Genomic DNA, 16,568 nt, shown 5'->3' on the forward strand with positions numbered 1-16,568 from the left:
TTCCTTATATCATGTTTAACTCAGTTTTGTTGTCTTTTATAGGTTTTATCTACATAATTTAGGAGTAGATAAAAACAATTTCAAAAAACATATTTTTTTCAGATAAAAAGGAAATAACAGGAAATAAAATAAATTTTCAGATCAGGGAAATAAAAGAAAAACAAATTTAGTAAAAGCAAAATAAGGAAAAATTAAATTAAAAACAGGAAACTTCATATGCTAAAAGTAAAAAAAAAAAATTGATAGCCTATACTGAGTAGTCCATGAGTTAGAAAGAGAAGAACAGAACGTACAAGAGAGTAGTTGTTGAAAAAAAAAAAAAAAAAAAAAAAAAAAAAAAAAAAAAAAAAGAACTACAGTTATATTGTATTTTGCAGAAAAAAGCAAAATCCATAGATTTTGCTATCTCAATTTCATTAGAGAAAATGAAATTTTTTTGATTTAAGATTCAGCTACAGTTGTTTTTAAAGACCTTCATTGAAGATTATGTAAATCCTTATATTGGCTAATTATCATTAGCCAATATAAGGATTGAAAATTTGCGAGAAGATATCAGAAGATCATCTGACGAAATATAGGGTTTGGGTAGAAGATGTTCAACCCAAAGGAGCAGGCTGCGATTAGTCAAAAGGCGATATGTTGGTAAAAAGCGAAAAGCTGATTCATATGTTCGTTTTTTCTGCGTTGTATTCAGAGACGTATGAAGTGTTTCCCTCGGGCCTGTCCCTCTACAATCCTAAATTTCCTCGAACTTCTGGTTACTTCCTATTCAAACTATCATATAAAACATGTTTTATTATTCAAGTTGTCAGTATTGAATTCAAGGACTTGTTCAGTTGTTCATGAATCCAGACAACTCATCCAAGCCGTTAACAACTTGGATAAGTTGTTATTAATTATGTAAATAAAATATAAATATATAAAATAAAAATTTATTAAAATATATAACAGTATATAATGTATAAATAACGATATATAAATATATAATTAAATATATAAAAAATATATAAATATATAAGAGCTGTCTCGGCCTCAGTCGTCTCGGTGCTGTGATTAGTTGTTAGTAGTAATAGTGGTAATATAGAGATCCGATGTTTTTGCATCCTAAGGTTCAAACTATATAAGCTGATCTTTACTATACATAGGGCCTTGAATAATTTCATTGAAAAAATATGATGTTTGGAAAAACTAAAAATATGGAAAGAACTTTAATATGTTATGATCTATATGAGTAGTTTCTTTTTTGATCCTTTTTTTATTTTTTTTTGTTATTTTTTTATATATTAACTTTTAATAGACTTTGGGCCAAAATCCAATGTTTGATTATATTTAATCAATTCGTCATTATTTATTTTCAGGTTTTGATTAATTTTAATTTTAAAGTTTTATTCATTTTAGAATTTTTCACTTATATTTTATCTAGAATTTAATTATTTAGAATTATACTGAGAATTTAATTCATTTTTTACTTATTTTTAATTTCACATTTTAATTCATTCGTCAAGTGCTTCATGACATTATTTTTAGGTATTTCATAATTATGATTGAAGAGTTCGACTTCAACCTGACCAATTATCTTTTACCATTCGCCGTTGTTGTTTGTCTTAGTTTCATCACAATGCTTATTTTCATGGTAAGTCTAATAATCAATGTCCTTCTTCCTTTAAAGGTATCTGGCGATTCTTTGGCCTTCAACATCGTGGTACTCCTCTCTTGCGTATTACTTAATTATGTATGGAGTTTTTGTCCTGTCATTGTTTGCAACATGTATTCTGCAAATGGTAAAGAATAGTAGAGCTTGAACTGTTGAGTAGCTTGTGTAGCTTTGAATATAATCCTTGTGTAAGGATCTGGGTGTAGGGCTATAGATGGGCTGTGTTCGATTGTGCCCTCTGCTGCTTATATACGCTGCCCCTATTCTTCATAGTTATAATCAACCAGCGCCACAACGACTTTAGCAGTTTTAGTTTGTAAAATAATAATAAAATATGGTCAGCAGCTTTTGGATTTTACTAGGAAATACAAAATGAAAATATATAAACGCATCGTCCATGTATATATAATATATAAATATATATTTATCCGGGTTGCAGCGGTAGCTAGCAACCTAGTAAGAGACGATCACGTCCAATGTTAAGAAATAAAAACCCATAGCACCTAAAAAAAAAGAGTCAGATCAAAACAAAAGTACACCATTAGAACCGCCTTGTCCGAAACCCCTATATAGGAAACTTTCTGTCCCTTGGCTTGAACAGCAAGGGAAACATATTGGCTTGAAAATCATATATTTAGGACCGATTATTTGGATTTCTCGTTCGGAAGCCTTCACCAATGGGAAAAAAGAGTAAGACTAGAGTGAAAAACAAAACTTGCAAGAAGTCAACTTATAAGAGTGAAATTAGCCCTAAAAATCATCACTTCCTTCCTCATTTAAAAGTACCTGGCGATTCTTTGGCATTCAATATCGTGGTACTCGTCAATACAAGGCGTTTCGGCTATTAGACAAGACCTGTGTGCATAATCTATCTTTTTTTCCCAATTTATCTTTTATTTATTATTATTTTTTTCCAATAAACCCAGTATTTATCTTTTTCCCCAATAAACAGATTTCCGACTGCAAGTAAAATTTGGAAAATGGATAAAATTAAGTTGGACTTTCATAGGAGTTTTGAAAATTTCCTTTGAAGATTCAATTTTTTTTTTTTTTTAGATAATGAGATCAAACATTTCTTACTATGTTAATTTTGCCAACACTGAAAAAAAGCTTAGAAATGCTAAATGCTGGGTGGTGTTGGTTTTTTGTTGTTGTTGATACTAGCACCAGTTTTGACTCTTGGAAGTTACCCAAGGCCGTATCCTGGGGTAGGGTTGCCAGTTTTTACCCCCTCCCCCTCCTTTCCGAAATCTGTGTCTGACTCGTAAGAACGTAACAAAAATCATGTAAACTAATTTTTGATGCGTTAGCACCGCTAAATCTAATCTCTAAGATGGCCGCAGAGGAAACAGAATGGAACAACGGCGTGGCGCAGGAGTAGTCAGGTCTTAGCGGGTTGAACATCAGAATTTTGCTTTACTTTCATTAACATGAAGGCTGTTTGTCATTTCAAAAAATTCAAAAACTGAGTTTTTGAATTTTTACTTTCCGAATTCTTTGGCCATTATTAAAATTATCTGATATTTTTAATATCGCCTTTTCCCTCCTTTTTTTTTAGATCATTGATTGGTTTATAATTATTTTAATTATTTCATTATTAATGAATTATTAACATATCACTCGATTCTTTTTTTTATGCTCTTTCCAAATAGAAGAATCATTTTTGTTGGATATGAATTTTACCCCCACCCCTATTCTAATTCAGGGTATATATTCGCACATTAAGGGGGGGGGGTGTAAATTGTATTTCTGATGTAAATGGGAGGTAAGTTTAAACTTATTAATAAATGAAAATCATTTCATTTTGGATCGGAAACTTAACGGGAAAAAGATAAAATAACATTAATTAAGTAATTTCAATGGATTTTACATTCCATTCAAGAAAATCTTAAATGAGTGTACAATTAAAAAATAATAAATAGACACAGGAGATTCTTGAAGGTATGAATGGGGTGCTTAATTTTAAGGCTCAGATATTGCTGCTTGTTTTATATCACCTTCTCTAAAATTTGTCTAAGGAATAAAGAATAGAATTTTAAATTGAAAATTTATTTCGCAGCATGTTTGCCAAAATTGAATTTTACATAAAAAAAGCACTATATTCATATATATATATATATATATATATATATATATATATATATATATATATATATATATATATATATATATATATATATAAATCATCAAAAGAACGTGACGTTCACGCCAAACATAATTCATTGTAAAAAAAAAAATAAATGAAAAAGGTCAACACTTAATTAGAAAGTCAAAAATAAAAAAGAAAACAATAAAATTAATGAAAATGGATAAAAAATATGATGAGTCAAAAATTTAGTTAAAAAGTCAAAAAGGAAAAAATAAATAGATAACAATAAAATTAAAGACTAGGAAGGCGACGAGCTAAGATGACTTTTTTGGAACTAGTCTCAAGGAGAGACTTCGCGTCTCTTCGTTACACATTCAAATTTCTCTATGATTTTCCAACATCAAAATATATAATTTAAATTGCTAAAAATTCTATGCCAGTAAATGCATTTTGTAACCGGACCAGGGAGGTTCATAGAGGGGAAGGATGAAGCACCTTTCCCCTCGTGCCCATGTTTTCTGCCCCTCCCCCCCCCCCTATGTTTTGAAAAACACCTTTTTGGAGGTATTTTCATTTTTTAAAAATGCCTTTTTTGGTGTTTGCATGGAAATAGTTGAAAAAAAGAATAATTTTGCCCTCCCGCTCCCTAGTGTTTGAAAATACTTTTTGGCCCCCACCCCGCTACATTTTCTTGAATTGAGGCCAGTGAACCAGACAAATATTCAAATATAGAGATAGTTTGTCGTGAATTGTCTTACAAGAATTTTATGTATTTTTGTTGCTGTTGTCATAAACCTTTTGCATAACACTTAGGTGTGTACGTAAAAATCTTTTGGGAGGAAGAAGGCCTATTTTTTAAGCGAGAAGGGGGAGGACAAACTCTCTAATCAGCGAAGAAGATAGCGAACTATATAAAATTACTTGGAAAATCGTAAAATTTTGTGATTCTGTTGGCTTGAAAGGAGGACTAACTGTCAACTAGGACTAATCAACTAGGACTAACAGTTATTTGCTTATAAATTGATTACTTTGTGCTTACTCTTTAGTTAGTATTCTTGGGTTAACATCAAGGGTTTGGTTTGATGTTGTTTTGGAATTATTTCATTTAGTTTTGTATATCAATTTATAATTATTAATTTATTAATAATATAAATCATTGACTCACCCTAATACTTTCTAAGCAAATAAGTCTCCAACTCTGCTTACAGTAATAGACGTCATTGGATTTTTGTTTTGGAAGAAAGCCAAAAATTTTCGTTGAAGTGGTTTAAGGCTGATGAAAACTCTAATGTTTGGTTGTTGTTCTTTTTTCGTTCTTGCTGCATGACTTTTGTTATGAATTCAATTCCGTCCTTCAAATAACGCTGCTTATAATTTTTGTATTGGTTCTCGGTTAAAATTAACACGCTACCATGGCTATTGTATTGCTCCATCCGATAATTCTTTTTCCTAATAAGCCAAGAGTAAAACAAAGGTAGAATATGTTGTGTGTTAGCTGGGTAACATGTCAGCAGAATAGAGAATTTGTGGCTTTGATTCGTAATTATGTAGACAACACGGTGTCTTATTCATTTTCTATGGCCTTAGAGAGATAGATATGTTTGCCTTAGAGAGAGAGAGAATTTTTGGCTTTGATTTGTATTCATGTAGACAGCACGGCGTCTCATACATTTTCAATGGCCTTAGAGAGAGAGATATGTTTGGCATGAGAGAGAGAGAGAGAGAATTTGTGGCTTTGATTCGTATTTATGTAGACAGCACGGCATCTCATTTATTTTGTATGGCCTTAGAGAGAGAGATATGTTTGGCCTTAGAGAGAGAGACTTTGTGGTTTTGATTCGTATTTATCTATGGTCTTAGAAAGAGATATGTTTATTAAGTCAAACAACAGCATCAGTATTAACAACCACCCCGAGAAGTAAAAAACTTGTCCGAGGGGGTGGCAAAAATGGACTAAAATAATACAAGACAAAGAGAAAATATAATAAATGTCTTTTCACAGCCTCTAATTGAGGGAGGCAGGGCAGGTTGAAAGATATTTATGTTATCTTTGATGCCTCTAATGATTGTTTCACGCCATGCGATTTAGACGTGTCACCCATCAGGGAAACTTAAAAATTGATCAGTTTTATTTTTATTTCTAAAACGTATTTGAAGATTCTACTAGTGAGATAGAATGTTTGGATTAAGACCTGTTCACATGTGGACTTAGCTGGGCATCAATTTCCAGTAATCATCAGTATCGACCAATCAGAGCTATTTATAAAAGAGGAAATAAATTGTCATTGGTCGAGAAGCATGAATGTGAATTGGGTTTAGGAATTTTAGTTAGTATTTCTTGATGTAAATAATTATAGCTGTAATTTCCCGCTTATTTGTTGGGTTTTTTAATTTTCTGTTAATTTGAGTCTTTTTTCGATTCTCTCCTGTCCGTAGCATCGATATTCCGAAAATTTACGACGAATTTGATGTTTGCTAAAAAAAAGGGTCTTTTCTGGTAGAATCTCTTCAACAACTTAAAAAGTAAAACACGCTAAATTAAAGTAAAAAGTAATAAGAAATAAAATAACTTGAGCTCGAGAAGAATCATTGGGTTGAATTGTACATTTTGTTATGACTTGGCACGACCGAGTGGTTATCGCTCCAGACTTGAGATCCTGAGGTCAGGGGTTCGAGTCCTGTTGTCGTTGTTTATTTGGTTTTGAAGGGGGGTCAATGGTATGACTCTGTAAGCTCAGCCAGAGTTGACCCAGGTCTAAATAGGTACCTGGAGATATCAGGGGAAAACACGGGAAGCGTTGAATGATTTCCCCCCAAGCATACAGTGCACTCCCGGTCGAAGGCAATGAATCAGGAGATCGGTACCTGCACAACGCAGACCATTGGTTAGCATGCAAAAAAGTTTAAGTTAAGTAAGCTTTAAGTTGGCAAGACAAGGGTGCGAATTGGTAAGCTATTTTCTCTTCTTTTTTTAGCTGATAAAATGTATTAAAGACCATAGAAGATTAAGCCGATATCGTTTACCACGATCCTCGCTCCGTAAAATCCCAACAAAAAAATTTAAAAAGGGTGATCCCTACGACGTGTGTGCCATCTGTTTAGAAGAATATATAGAAGGTGAAAAGCTGAGGATTTTGCCCTGCGCTCATGGTAAGTCGTAATATGACATTAGAACAACATAGATTCTTTACTTTGCAGTTTAATTACGTCGGAACGTGAACAACACAGACTTTCTGATACAACATGTTACCTTATTTTTGACGTTTTGCTTATTTTAATATATTGTTGGAGGTGCTGTCGGCATTCACCGGTGAATGTCCGAAATTGCTTTTTCTCTGCTTGGATTCAATCAGCTATGTCAGTCTTATATAAGGTTTTATATATATATGTATATATATATATATATATATATATATATATATATATATATATATATATATATATATATATATATATATATATATATATATTAATTAACAGAAACATATAACCAATTAAAAAAAAAGAATTGAAACGTCACTATTTAATGACCCTCTAATGAATCTGTTGCTAGGTTGTTGTATAATCTCGAAAATACGAAGAATGGTATTTTTAGCTCCCAAATTTTTCTTATATTGTTCATCCTCCGCCCCCCTCTTCATCCGCTTGTGTTTGGAGATCCGTAGTAAATCAACTCAGCCCGCCTGGAATTCAGCCCTCGTTTAAACCCAGCCCTGTTTGACTGAACCCATATTTAACTCAACTCCCTTGCAACTCAATATCCCTGCAACTTAGCTTATTCAACACAATCCTCATTCAGCTCAACCCTCGTGCAACTCAACATCCATTTAACTCAGCCGCTATTCAACTGAACCACGTGCAATTCAGCTCCTGTTAAATTCAATCCTCTTGGTGCTCAACCTCCCGCTTAACCAAACCTTTTTTGACTCAACCCCCATTCAAATTGGCCCCATTCTGCTCAACCCTCCTCAAATCAATGGTATAACTAGAAAATGTAATCAGCCCGTTTTGTCAGAAGTGATAAAAGCTGAATCGAATTAAATTACTGATAATTATTATTTACTAGATAATTACTAGAAATTTCTAGATAATTATTATTACTAATAATTATTATTTACTAGATAATTAGTAAATAATTACTATAAATTACTAGATAATATTATTAATGATAATTACTGATATATATTAGTGATAAAGGCTGACTCGAATTAATTCTTATACTTCCCTTCCCCTTCCCCTTTGCAAATCGAGAAAAAAAAAAGAATTTTGAAAAACTAACAAGTAAAAGAAATCAGTAAAATATAAAGCTGATTTGTTAATGATAAATGTTATTTTAAAATATTTTCATATCAACGCTAAAATTAATTATGAAAAACAGCTTGATACCTGCACCCGTCTTGTTTTTTATTTCTTTGCACGAAAGTTCCATTAAATGGGGTCGAGTGGCACAGGGGTTCAGTTACACGGGGCTTCAGTTAAATGGGGTTGAGTTGCACGGGGTTCTGTTGAACGAAAGTTCAATTAAATGGGTGTTGAGTTAAACGGGAGTTCAGTTACATGGGTTCAGTTGGAAATCGCTTGGCTACAAGAGGGTTCAGTCACATGCACTCTAATATGCATATGTACGAATAAACATATGAATAAACATATGAATAAACATATGACATATGTACGAATAAATAGATGAATAAACATATGACCAAAAAGAATAGCTATATTTAAAAGACAAAATGCATATAATGTTTCGATTTAGCAACCCTCTAGTGAATCAGATTGCGCATAGACAACTGGATTTCAAATCGTCTGATAAAAAAAAATCTTTTTCCCATTCATTGCTCGATTAGCTTCAGTTTTGATTCAAATTTGAAAATGTTGCTTCATTTGTCTGATAAATTGGTGTCTAATAAAATGAAACACTTCTTCATTTGCTTAAGAAAAAAAAATTAAAAGAAATCTTTGATTTTGGTCACCTCTCATAATTTTGCAACGTCTGAGAAATAAGAAACAAGGCTACTAAAAATAATTTTACGGCGTAATATTATTATATTACAGCGGTATGGTGCTTAAGTGAGTTGTTAGTAGTAGGAGTAGTAATATTCCTTCACGAGTTTCTTTAAATTTATGAAGAATTTTGTAATAGTCAATATTGAAAAAGTCGAAAAATTGAAAAATCAGTCGAAAATCCAGATTTCGCTTATCCAGCCGGATTTCAATTCGTCCAATGGAGAAAGAAGTCTTGCATCGTCATCCATTATTCAATTCTCTTCTATTTTGATTCAAGTATGAATTTTTGTTTTTTCGTCTTGCAAAATTATTAAAAAAAAACAAAAACATTTTTCAGTCTTTCAGGGAAAATTTTTAAAAGAAATGTTTCATTTAGGACGTCCCTCAACCATTTGGAACGTCTTAGCAATGGGACAAAACGCTACTAAAATTAGTTTACTTTATTAGTTTATTTCATTATAACTTTTTTTAATTTTTAGATACTATTTTAAACTTTTCAGTCTAAACCATTTTTTTAATTTCTAAACTATTATTATTATTGTGATTTATAATTATTTCTAAGCTGAGCAGAATAAAAAACGTGGTATTCGTATAAACATACTGTCCGAAATAAAATATGCTGCTAACTAATCACAACCAAGTAATAGCCCGCATATCTCTTAAAATCTGAAATTTTTAAAATCCGAATTTACTATTTTCGTCCTAATTGATTTTTAGTTATTGTTCATATTATGGGTGGACTCATAAAACTCAGTCGACACTCAGGTAACGAAGGCCTTTTGCCTCCACTCCCCTCCTCCAAAAAAGAGGTCAATATAGCCCCAATGGCCGTTGAGCTATTTTTGTCCCGTTGGGCGTGGCATCTTGAGACGAGGCTTTCCTGTCTCTTCATTTTTTTTATGGAATAGATCTCTTGTTAGAATTAACCACCACTCGCCAGCTATTAGTAGCAACCCGCATCTGATCAGAAATCGATACTAGAAAGATCAGGTTGATACCGTGATCAGATCAATCAGATACAGTGGTATCTGATCGATACCGTAGATCAGAACTGATTTTAGAAAGAGGACTTCTTTCTCCCGTCTTAGTTTGCTCCTCAAGAGATTTTTTCTTGCGCAATTTTAATTTTGGAAGAGTCAGGTGAGCAAATTTTTATTTGCTCACCGTTGGCCATCAATCCCTTTGATGGTGTTGACTACAACACCACTGAAAAAACTATGTTCCTCAGTGGTGTTCCTCCGCCACGGAGAAACACCACTGAGGAACTTTAATTTACTATTACAGTTACTATTGCACAGCCCATGGAAGTAGGAACCGGTGTATTCCCCTGCCTGTTTAGTTTTTACTGTTAATTTACGAAAATGGGTCATTGTGTTAGTATCCTGGTTTATCAGTATATTTATTATTTATTTATCATTAGCCTTCTTTCTTGATAGGAATTCTATCCGTTTCTTCTAAATAATTTCTGGGAAAGCTTTAAGAATTTCACTTCTAATCTTACATGTGGTTGAACCAATCATTAGAACTTACGAATCAAAAGTCAGGCAATCTTCTGTTACAAAGTACGATAAGATCTATTTCCCAAAAAAATAGTCACCAGCCCAAATGTGCTGAATTTGCATTTCAAAGTCAAATTTAAAAACAAACACAGCAAAACAAATGTGATGAGATTTGTCAAAAAAAAAGAAAAAAAAAAAAAAAAAAAGGATACACAAGCTAACATATCAAAAAAAAAAATCCAAAACAGGTCAATTATTTACTGAATACTGGTAACTCTTCCCTCCCCCTCCTCTTCAGAAAAAATTTGGGTGTTATGGTATAAAAATAAACTTTTGTGTTTTTCAAATAAAAAAAAGTTTCAGAGGAACTTAGGATTGAGGAGTTTATATTAATATTTACCATTTCAGCCTATCATTGTAAATGTGTTGATCCTTGGCTTACAAAAACGCGCCGTGTTTGTCCCTGCTGTAAGAGGAAAATATTATACAATGGTGAGCATTTTTCTGACAGTGAACCCGATTCTGACAATGAGCAAGCACCCTTGTTGCAGCCTGGAAACTATGGAACCCAGGGAGGTACATTCATGACTGGACGTGGGGTAAGCTGAAACGTCCTCTTTGACCTATTTCCAAGCTTAGTTCTAAGGTCGTCAATCGCGATTAGCGGGAAGCTGATAGTCCGTTATTCAGGAGAAGACAAGAATTGGCTACACTTAGAAAGCAAATCCAGCCCGCGAGTGGAAGTGCTTACCTAGGGTAGTTTTTAGCCCTAAATTTGAGTTATTACGCTGATTACTTTTTTTTTTTGGATTTCGACCTTTATCTTTATTTTTGTATCAATGACTTCAATGTAATCAATGACAAAGACCCCGGATCTGTACTGATTATTGGATAGCTAGACTTTTTCCAAAGAGTCCCTTCAAGTCATAATGTCATTACAAATTTAGTTTTCTGAATTTTTTTTTTACCACTGACAGTCTCCGAATTGTCTACGTTTTGTCCGAAATATATAAATGTTTGTCCGTATTGTCCATATTTTCGTCTGAATTTTCAAAATTTTTGTCCGAATTTTCTAAATTTTTATCTGAATTAGTTAAAATATTTGTCCAAATTGTCTAAATTTTTGTCCAAATTGTCTAAAATTTTCTCCGAGTTTTCTAAATTTTGTCCAAATTGTCTATTTTTTTGTCCAAATTGTCTAAATTTTTGTCCGAATTGTCTAAATTTTTGTCCGAATTGTCTAAATTTTTATCCGAGTCGTCCATATTTTCGTCCGAATTGTCTAAATTTTTGTCCAAATTGTCTAAATTTTAGTTGGAATTGTCTAAATTTTAGTCCGACTTGTCTAAAGTTTTGTCCGAATTGTCCACATATTCGTCCGAAATTTCTAAATTTTTGTCCAAATTGTCTAAATTTTTCTCCGAATTTTCTAAATTTTTGTCCAAATTGTCTAAATTTTAGTTCGAATTGTCTAAATTTTAGTTCAAATTCTCTAAATTTTAGTCCGAATTGTCTAAATCTTTGTCCGAGTTGTCCATATTTTCGTCCGAATTGTCTAAAAAAAAATTTCCAAATTGTCTAAATTTTAGCCCGAATTGCTCATATTTTCGTCCGAACTGTCAAAATTGTCTAAATTTTTCTCCGAATTGTCTAAATTTTGTCAAAATTGTCTAAATTTTAGTTCGAATTGTCCAAACTTTAGTTCCAATTGTCAAAATTTTTGTCCAAATTCTCTACATTTTTCTCCGAATTGTCTAAATTTTTTCCCAAATTCTCTTAATTTTAGTTCCAATTGTCTAAATTTTATTTCGAATTGTCTAAATTTTTCTCCGAATTGTTTGATTTTTTTTCCGTTTTGTTTGTAGGTGAACATCTCAAACTTAAAACAGTCTATATAGATACATTGGTATGTAGATTGTATAATTGATATATAAATCACGGTTAGAGAAATAGGTGGAATCGAGTAAACAGTGCCTATAGTAAATGACAGTTTTAAAAAGTGGTATCCAAGAAATATTCTGGTGAGGAAGATTCCTCAATTGATGCTGATTCAGAAATAAAAATTGTTATGTTAAAAATTATATATAATAATTATATATAATTATATTAATGGATTCCTCAATTATGGATTCAATTATGGATTAATCTAATTATATTTATGTATATACATAATTATATCTGATAATTATATATAGTTATATATAATTATATTTATGGATTCCTCAATTGATGCTGATTCAGAAATAAAAACTGTTATCCATGTTCAATCCAAAATTAATTATGGATTAAATTATTTATATTTATGTACATACATTATTATATATATAATTATATTTATGGATTCCTCAATTGGTGCGGATACAGAAATAAAAACTGTTATCCAGATTCAATCCAAAATTAATTATGGATTAATCTAATTATATTTATGTATATTTATTTAATTATATTATTAATTATAATTATGAAAACAAATATTGAATTAAAAAAAAAAGAAAAACTGAAAGCTCCCACACATGACTTCGAATCGAGATAAAAAGGACAACATTAAAATAAACATTGTCGAAAACACTAATTTGGGGGTTGAAGCATCCTATCATAAAAAAAAGAAGAACAATCACTTTTTGCAATCAGTAGCTGTGATGTGTCTCCCTTTTTCCCTAGTGCCAGAAAATTTGTGCAAGGTCGTAGAGATAGTAAATGGTTCATTTGACGACTCAAATGGTGTTGCTGAATGGCTCAAACACACATATTTACATGCTTTTTATAAACTTGTCATAGCTCCCGACTAATGTGCCATATGGCACCAAAAACGGCATTTTCGTACAGTTGTTAAGTCATTTCCAGAGTAGGGAAGGCTAGGAAATATTGAAATGCAACTATTGAAGGCCCCATGTTTGCTTTGACCTTAGCTTTACAGCCGCCTATCATGGTTGCAGCAGTAGCGGCAAACTAGTAAGAAGCAAATATAGTCAAATATTAACCGAGATTTTAAGGCGTTTTCTAGAAACTAGTGGTAGAGTTAATCGCAAATAATAATTATTATGTGGATTTAATAGAAAAAAAATTTTTAGATTCTAAAAGCAAAATTTTGAAAAATCTGAAAACAGGTGCACTATTGAAATTGCCATCGTCGTAAATCTGTCAACTGGTTTTGTAAGCTATCTGTATGCTTATGCAGATAAAATTGTAATCCCGTGATTAAACTCCCGAATTTGTTGATAAATCTAATTTTATTGATTAAAGTTTGCAGGCTTTTAGAGTCGGCTTTATTAAGAGGACTTCGAATTTGCTGTTCAGGCACTGATTTTTTTTTTTTTTGACGTTTTTTTTTTGGCACGCTTAAAAGAAAAGGAAAATAAAAAAGACGGTCGTATTTTTTCATGGGCAGTATTGAATGCGTGACTTTACCGGGCTAATGGAAAGCCAGAGAGAGATGGCTAAGGGGTCAATTATTTTGCTCTCTTACAATATCTTTAATGATAGGCCTAGCAAGCTATGCTGAATTTTTCCAAGCTTATATTATTTGTATCTCCTGCCTGATTAGCACGTTTAGGGCAATTGTTTGCTGACTAAATTTTTTGTTTCCATGGCTTACCAGAAAACTAGTAGCTACCATTGTTAGTTAGCAATTGAATGCAGAACAAATCCAATTTTATTCTCCTATGCGCACTTCAAGCATAATATAACGGTGAATTTGCTTTAATAGCCCCCAACATTCATGGTTGTCACCACTAGTGATTTATCACTATTTCTAGTGATTTTTTATATTCTAAATCAGCACATGAATCACTATATTATTGAAGAAAATCACTAAATCAACCAAAGAATCACTACAATCTAGTGATTTTTTCATCGGGTGGCAACCATGCCAACATTCAGTATAGAAAAAACTTTCGTCCTGTTTACTCTTGTTTCGCTTAAGCTATTTCAAGTAGTGATTTCTTAGTTTATTATTCCAGTTTTAAATATTTTTTCTAAGAACGTGCAAAAAGTTAATTTTAGAGAAACAAAGCTTTTCTTGACAAAGTAAAGATGCAAGTTGAAACTTAAAGCGAACAAAAATAATTGGTTTGGAGTGTATGCGAAATTTATCTATAAAACTGACTGATGATATTTCCCTATGCCTGTATAACTAAGCAAAACTAGTGCTTTACTGGGAGCACAGAAAAGGAATTTTTTATACAATAGAGGCATAAAGGGCTTTCAGTTTAAAAGTTAAGTATTTTTGTTTACTATATTTGAGTTTCAATGCATTTATTTTGCACTAATGCGAAATATGGTACACATGTTGCGGATATGTGTTGCATGTGTTGCGGGCATGTGTGATGGATGTATGTTGCATGTGTGGCGCAGCAATAGTTCTTAAACTACTATTTCCCTCCTCAAGTCCATTAGAAAAACCTTATTTTTGATTAGAACCTTAAATAGAAGGTTCTCAATAAGATCGGGACCCAAAGATATCTTAAGTCGGGATAGCAGCCTGCTATTTCTGGCACCCTAGTAAATCCAACAAACTGGATTTAATTAATGACATTGAAGAAAAATTGAGAATGTGGAAGATGGTTGGAATAATTTTAGGAAAATAATTTGTGAAGTTGCTGAAGGTGTATTAGGGAAGAAAGCTAGAACTGCAGCTAAGAATATTAGTGAAAAAGCTTTATGTTTAATAGAAAGCAGAAAGGACTTGTACAAGAATTATCTGAGTGATAGATCGTATAAAAACAAAAAAGTGTAAAGAAAGTGGAGAAAGCATAGAAAGCATTAAAATATGAACTAAGGAGGTGTGAAGTGGAGGCCATGGATAAAATTTCCGAGGATCTGGAAGATGTAGCTAGACGGCATAATAGTAAAATATTGAATCGGCATATTAGTAATTTGAGAGGGAATAGTAAATGTAGACTTGGCCCATTTAAAGATAGGAATGGGGCTTTAATTTGCGATAAGAACAAAACTAAAGGGAGATAGGCTGAATATTTTGAGAATCTGTTTAAGTGAGGTATAGTTGCAGGAAGAGATAGAAAAGTTTGTGAAAGTTTGTGAAAGGAAGAGATAGAGGAAAATGAAAAAGTTTGTGATACCTTGGATGTGAAGGAAGATTTGTTTTGCGAGGAGGAATTAGCAACAGTACTAAAAGGATTAAAGAATAATAAGGCTCCAGGTGCTGATAGGGTGGTACATGGGTTTCTTAAATATGGTGGCTCTGAGGTTAGAAATAAGTTACGAATATATGAATATGTTTTTTAACATATTCATATATTTAACATATTCAGTTACGAATATATAGATTATGAATATGATTTTTGAAAAAGGGGAAGTACCTAACGATTTTAGGAAAACCTTAATTAAGCCACTTTATAAGAAAGGTGATAAAAGTGAGTGTGGTAATTATCGAGGCATTAGTCTGGTCTCTGTAGGTAGTAAATTACTTAGTAATATGATACTTTTTAGACTGAGAGATGCCGTAGACAAAGTTTTAAGAGAAGAGCAGTGCAGTTTTAGAAAAGGTAGAGGATGTGTCGACCAAATTTTCACTCTTAGGTTAATAATTGAGAAGTTCTTGAGTAGTCAAACACCTTTGGTCCTCAGTTTTATCGATTATCCGCAAGCGTTAAGTTCTGTTGACATAAGAGCTTTATTAAAGATTTTATCCTTGGTATACCAGACAAATACATTAAATTGATGCTTGATGTTTAGGAGAATAACACTGCTGCGGTTAAGGTAGGAAATGAGGTTAGCAGCTGGTTTTGTATTAAATCAGGAGTTAAGCAGGGTTGTGTTCTATCCCCCTTTGTATGGATTATTTTGATGGACTGTGTTTTAAGGAGCCCAGGAAAGGTAATCAAATGGGGAGGAAAAAGTCTCCTGGACTTGGATTATGCTGATTATTTAAGCATCCTAGATGAAAGTATGAACAATATGAATGAAGTTTTAGAGGGTGTGCCAGTTGAGGGTCCGAGTATAGGTTTAAAGATTAATCTTAGGAATACCAAGTCACTGAGGCTAGGACTAAGTTAAGATGAAAAGGTGACGTTTGGTATGAAAAGATTGAGCAGGTCGGCAGTTTCACTTATCTTGGAAGTATTATTAGTAGAGATAGTGGGTGCAGTGAAGATGTTAAAAGTAGAATAGCCAAGGCTCAGGATGTTTTTTCACAGTTAAAAAAAGTTTGGAAGAGTAGGAAGATAAGTCTGCAAACCAAGACTAGAATATTAGAAGCTACAAGGATGATTGTGGTCAAATATGACTCTGGAGCATAGACGCTCCGAAAAGCGGATGAAGACTGGCTAGATGTTTTCCAGAGAAATTACTTAAGGAGTGTTCT

At 32.5% G+C, this 16,568-nt stretch overlaps 1 protein-coding gene across 1 annotated transcript in view; it reads left to right on the forward strand.

The window, feature by feature from the left end:
* The window catches only part of gzl (godzilla E3 ubiquitin protein ligase), a 101,731-nt gene that overhangs the window by 66,934 nt on the left and 18,229 nt on the right, over positions 1–16,568 (forward strand). The window contains exons 5-7 of the mRNA XM_089104679.1: positions 1,528–1,633; positions 6,719–6,893; positions 10,655–10,845. Of these exons, the coding sequence (XP_088960805.1) occupies positions 1,528–1,633; positions 6,719–6,893; positions 10,655–10,845 (472 nt within the window). The remainder of the gene's footprint in view (positions 1–1,527; positions 1,634–6,718; positions 6,894–10,654; positions 10,846–16,568) is intronic.

The sequence above is a fragment of the Artemia sp. Qi Xiang Cuo genome, chromosome 18, assembly GCF_049724085.1.
Source record: "Artemia sp. Qi Xiang Cuo chromosome 18, ASM4972408v1, whole genome shotgun sequence".
NCBI classification, from domain to species: domain Eukaryota; kingdom Metazoa; phylum Arthropoda; class Branchiopoda; order Anostraca; family Artemiidae; genus Artemia; species Artemia sp. Qi Xiang Cuo.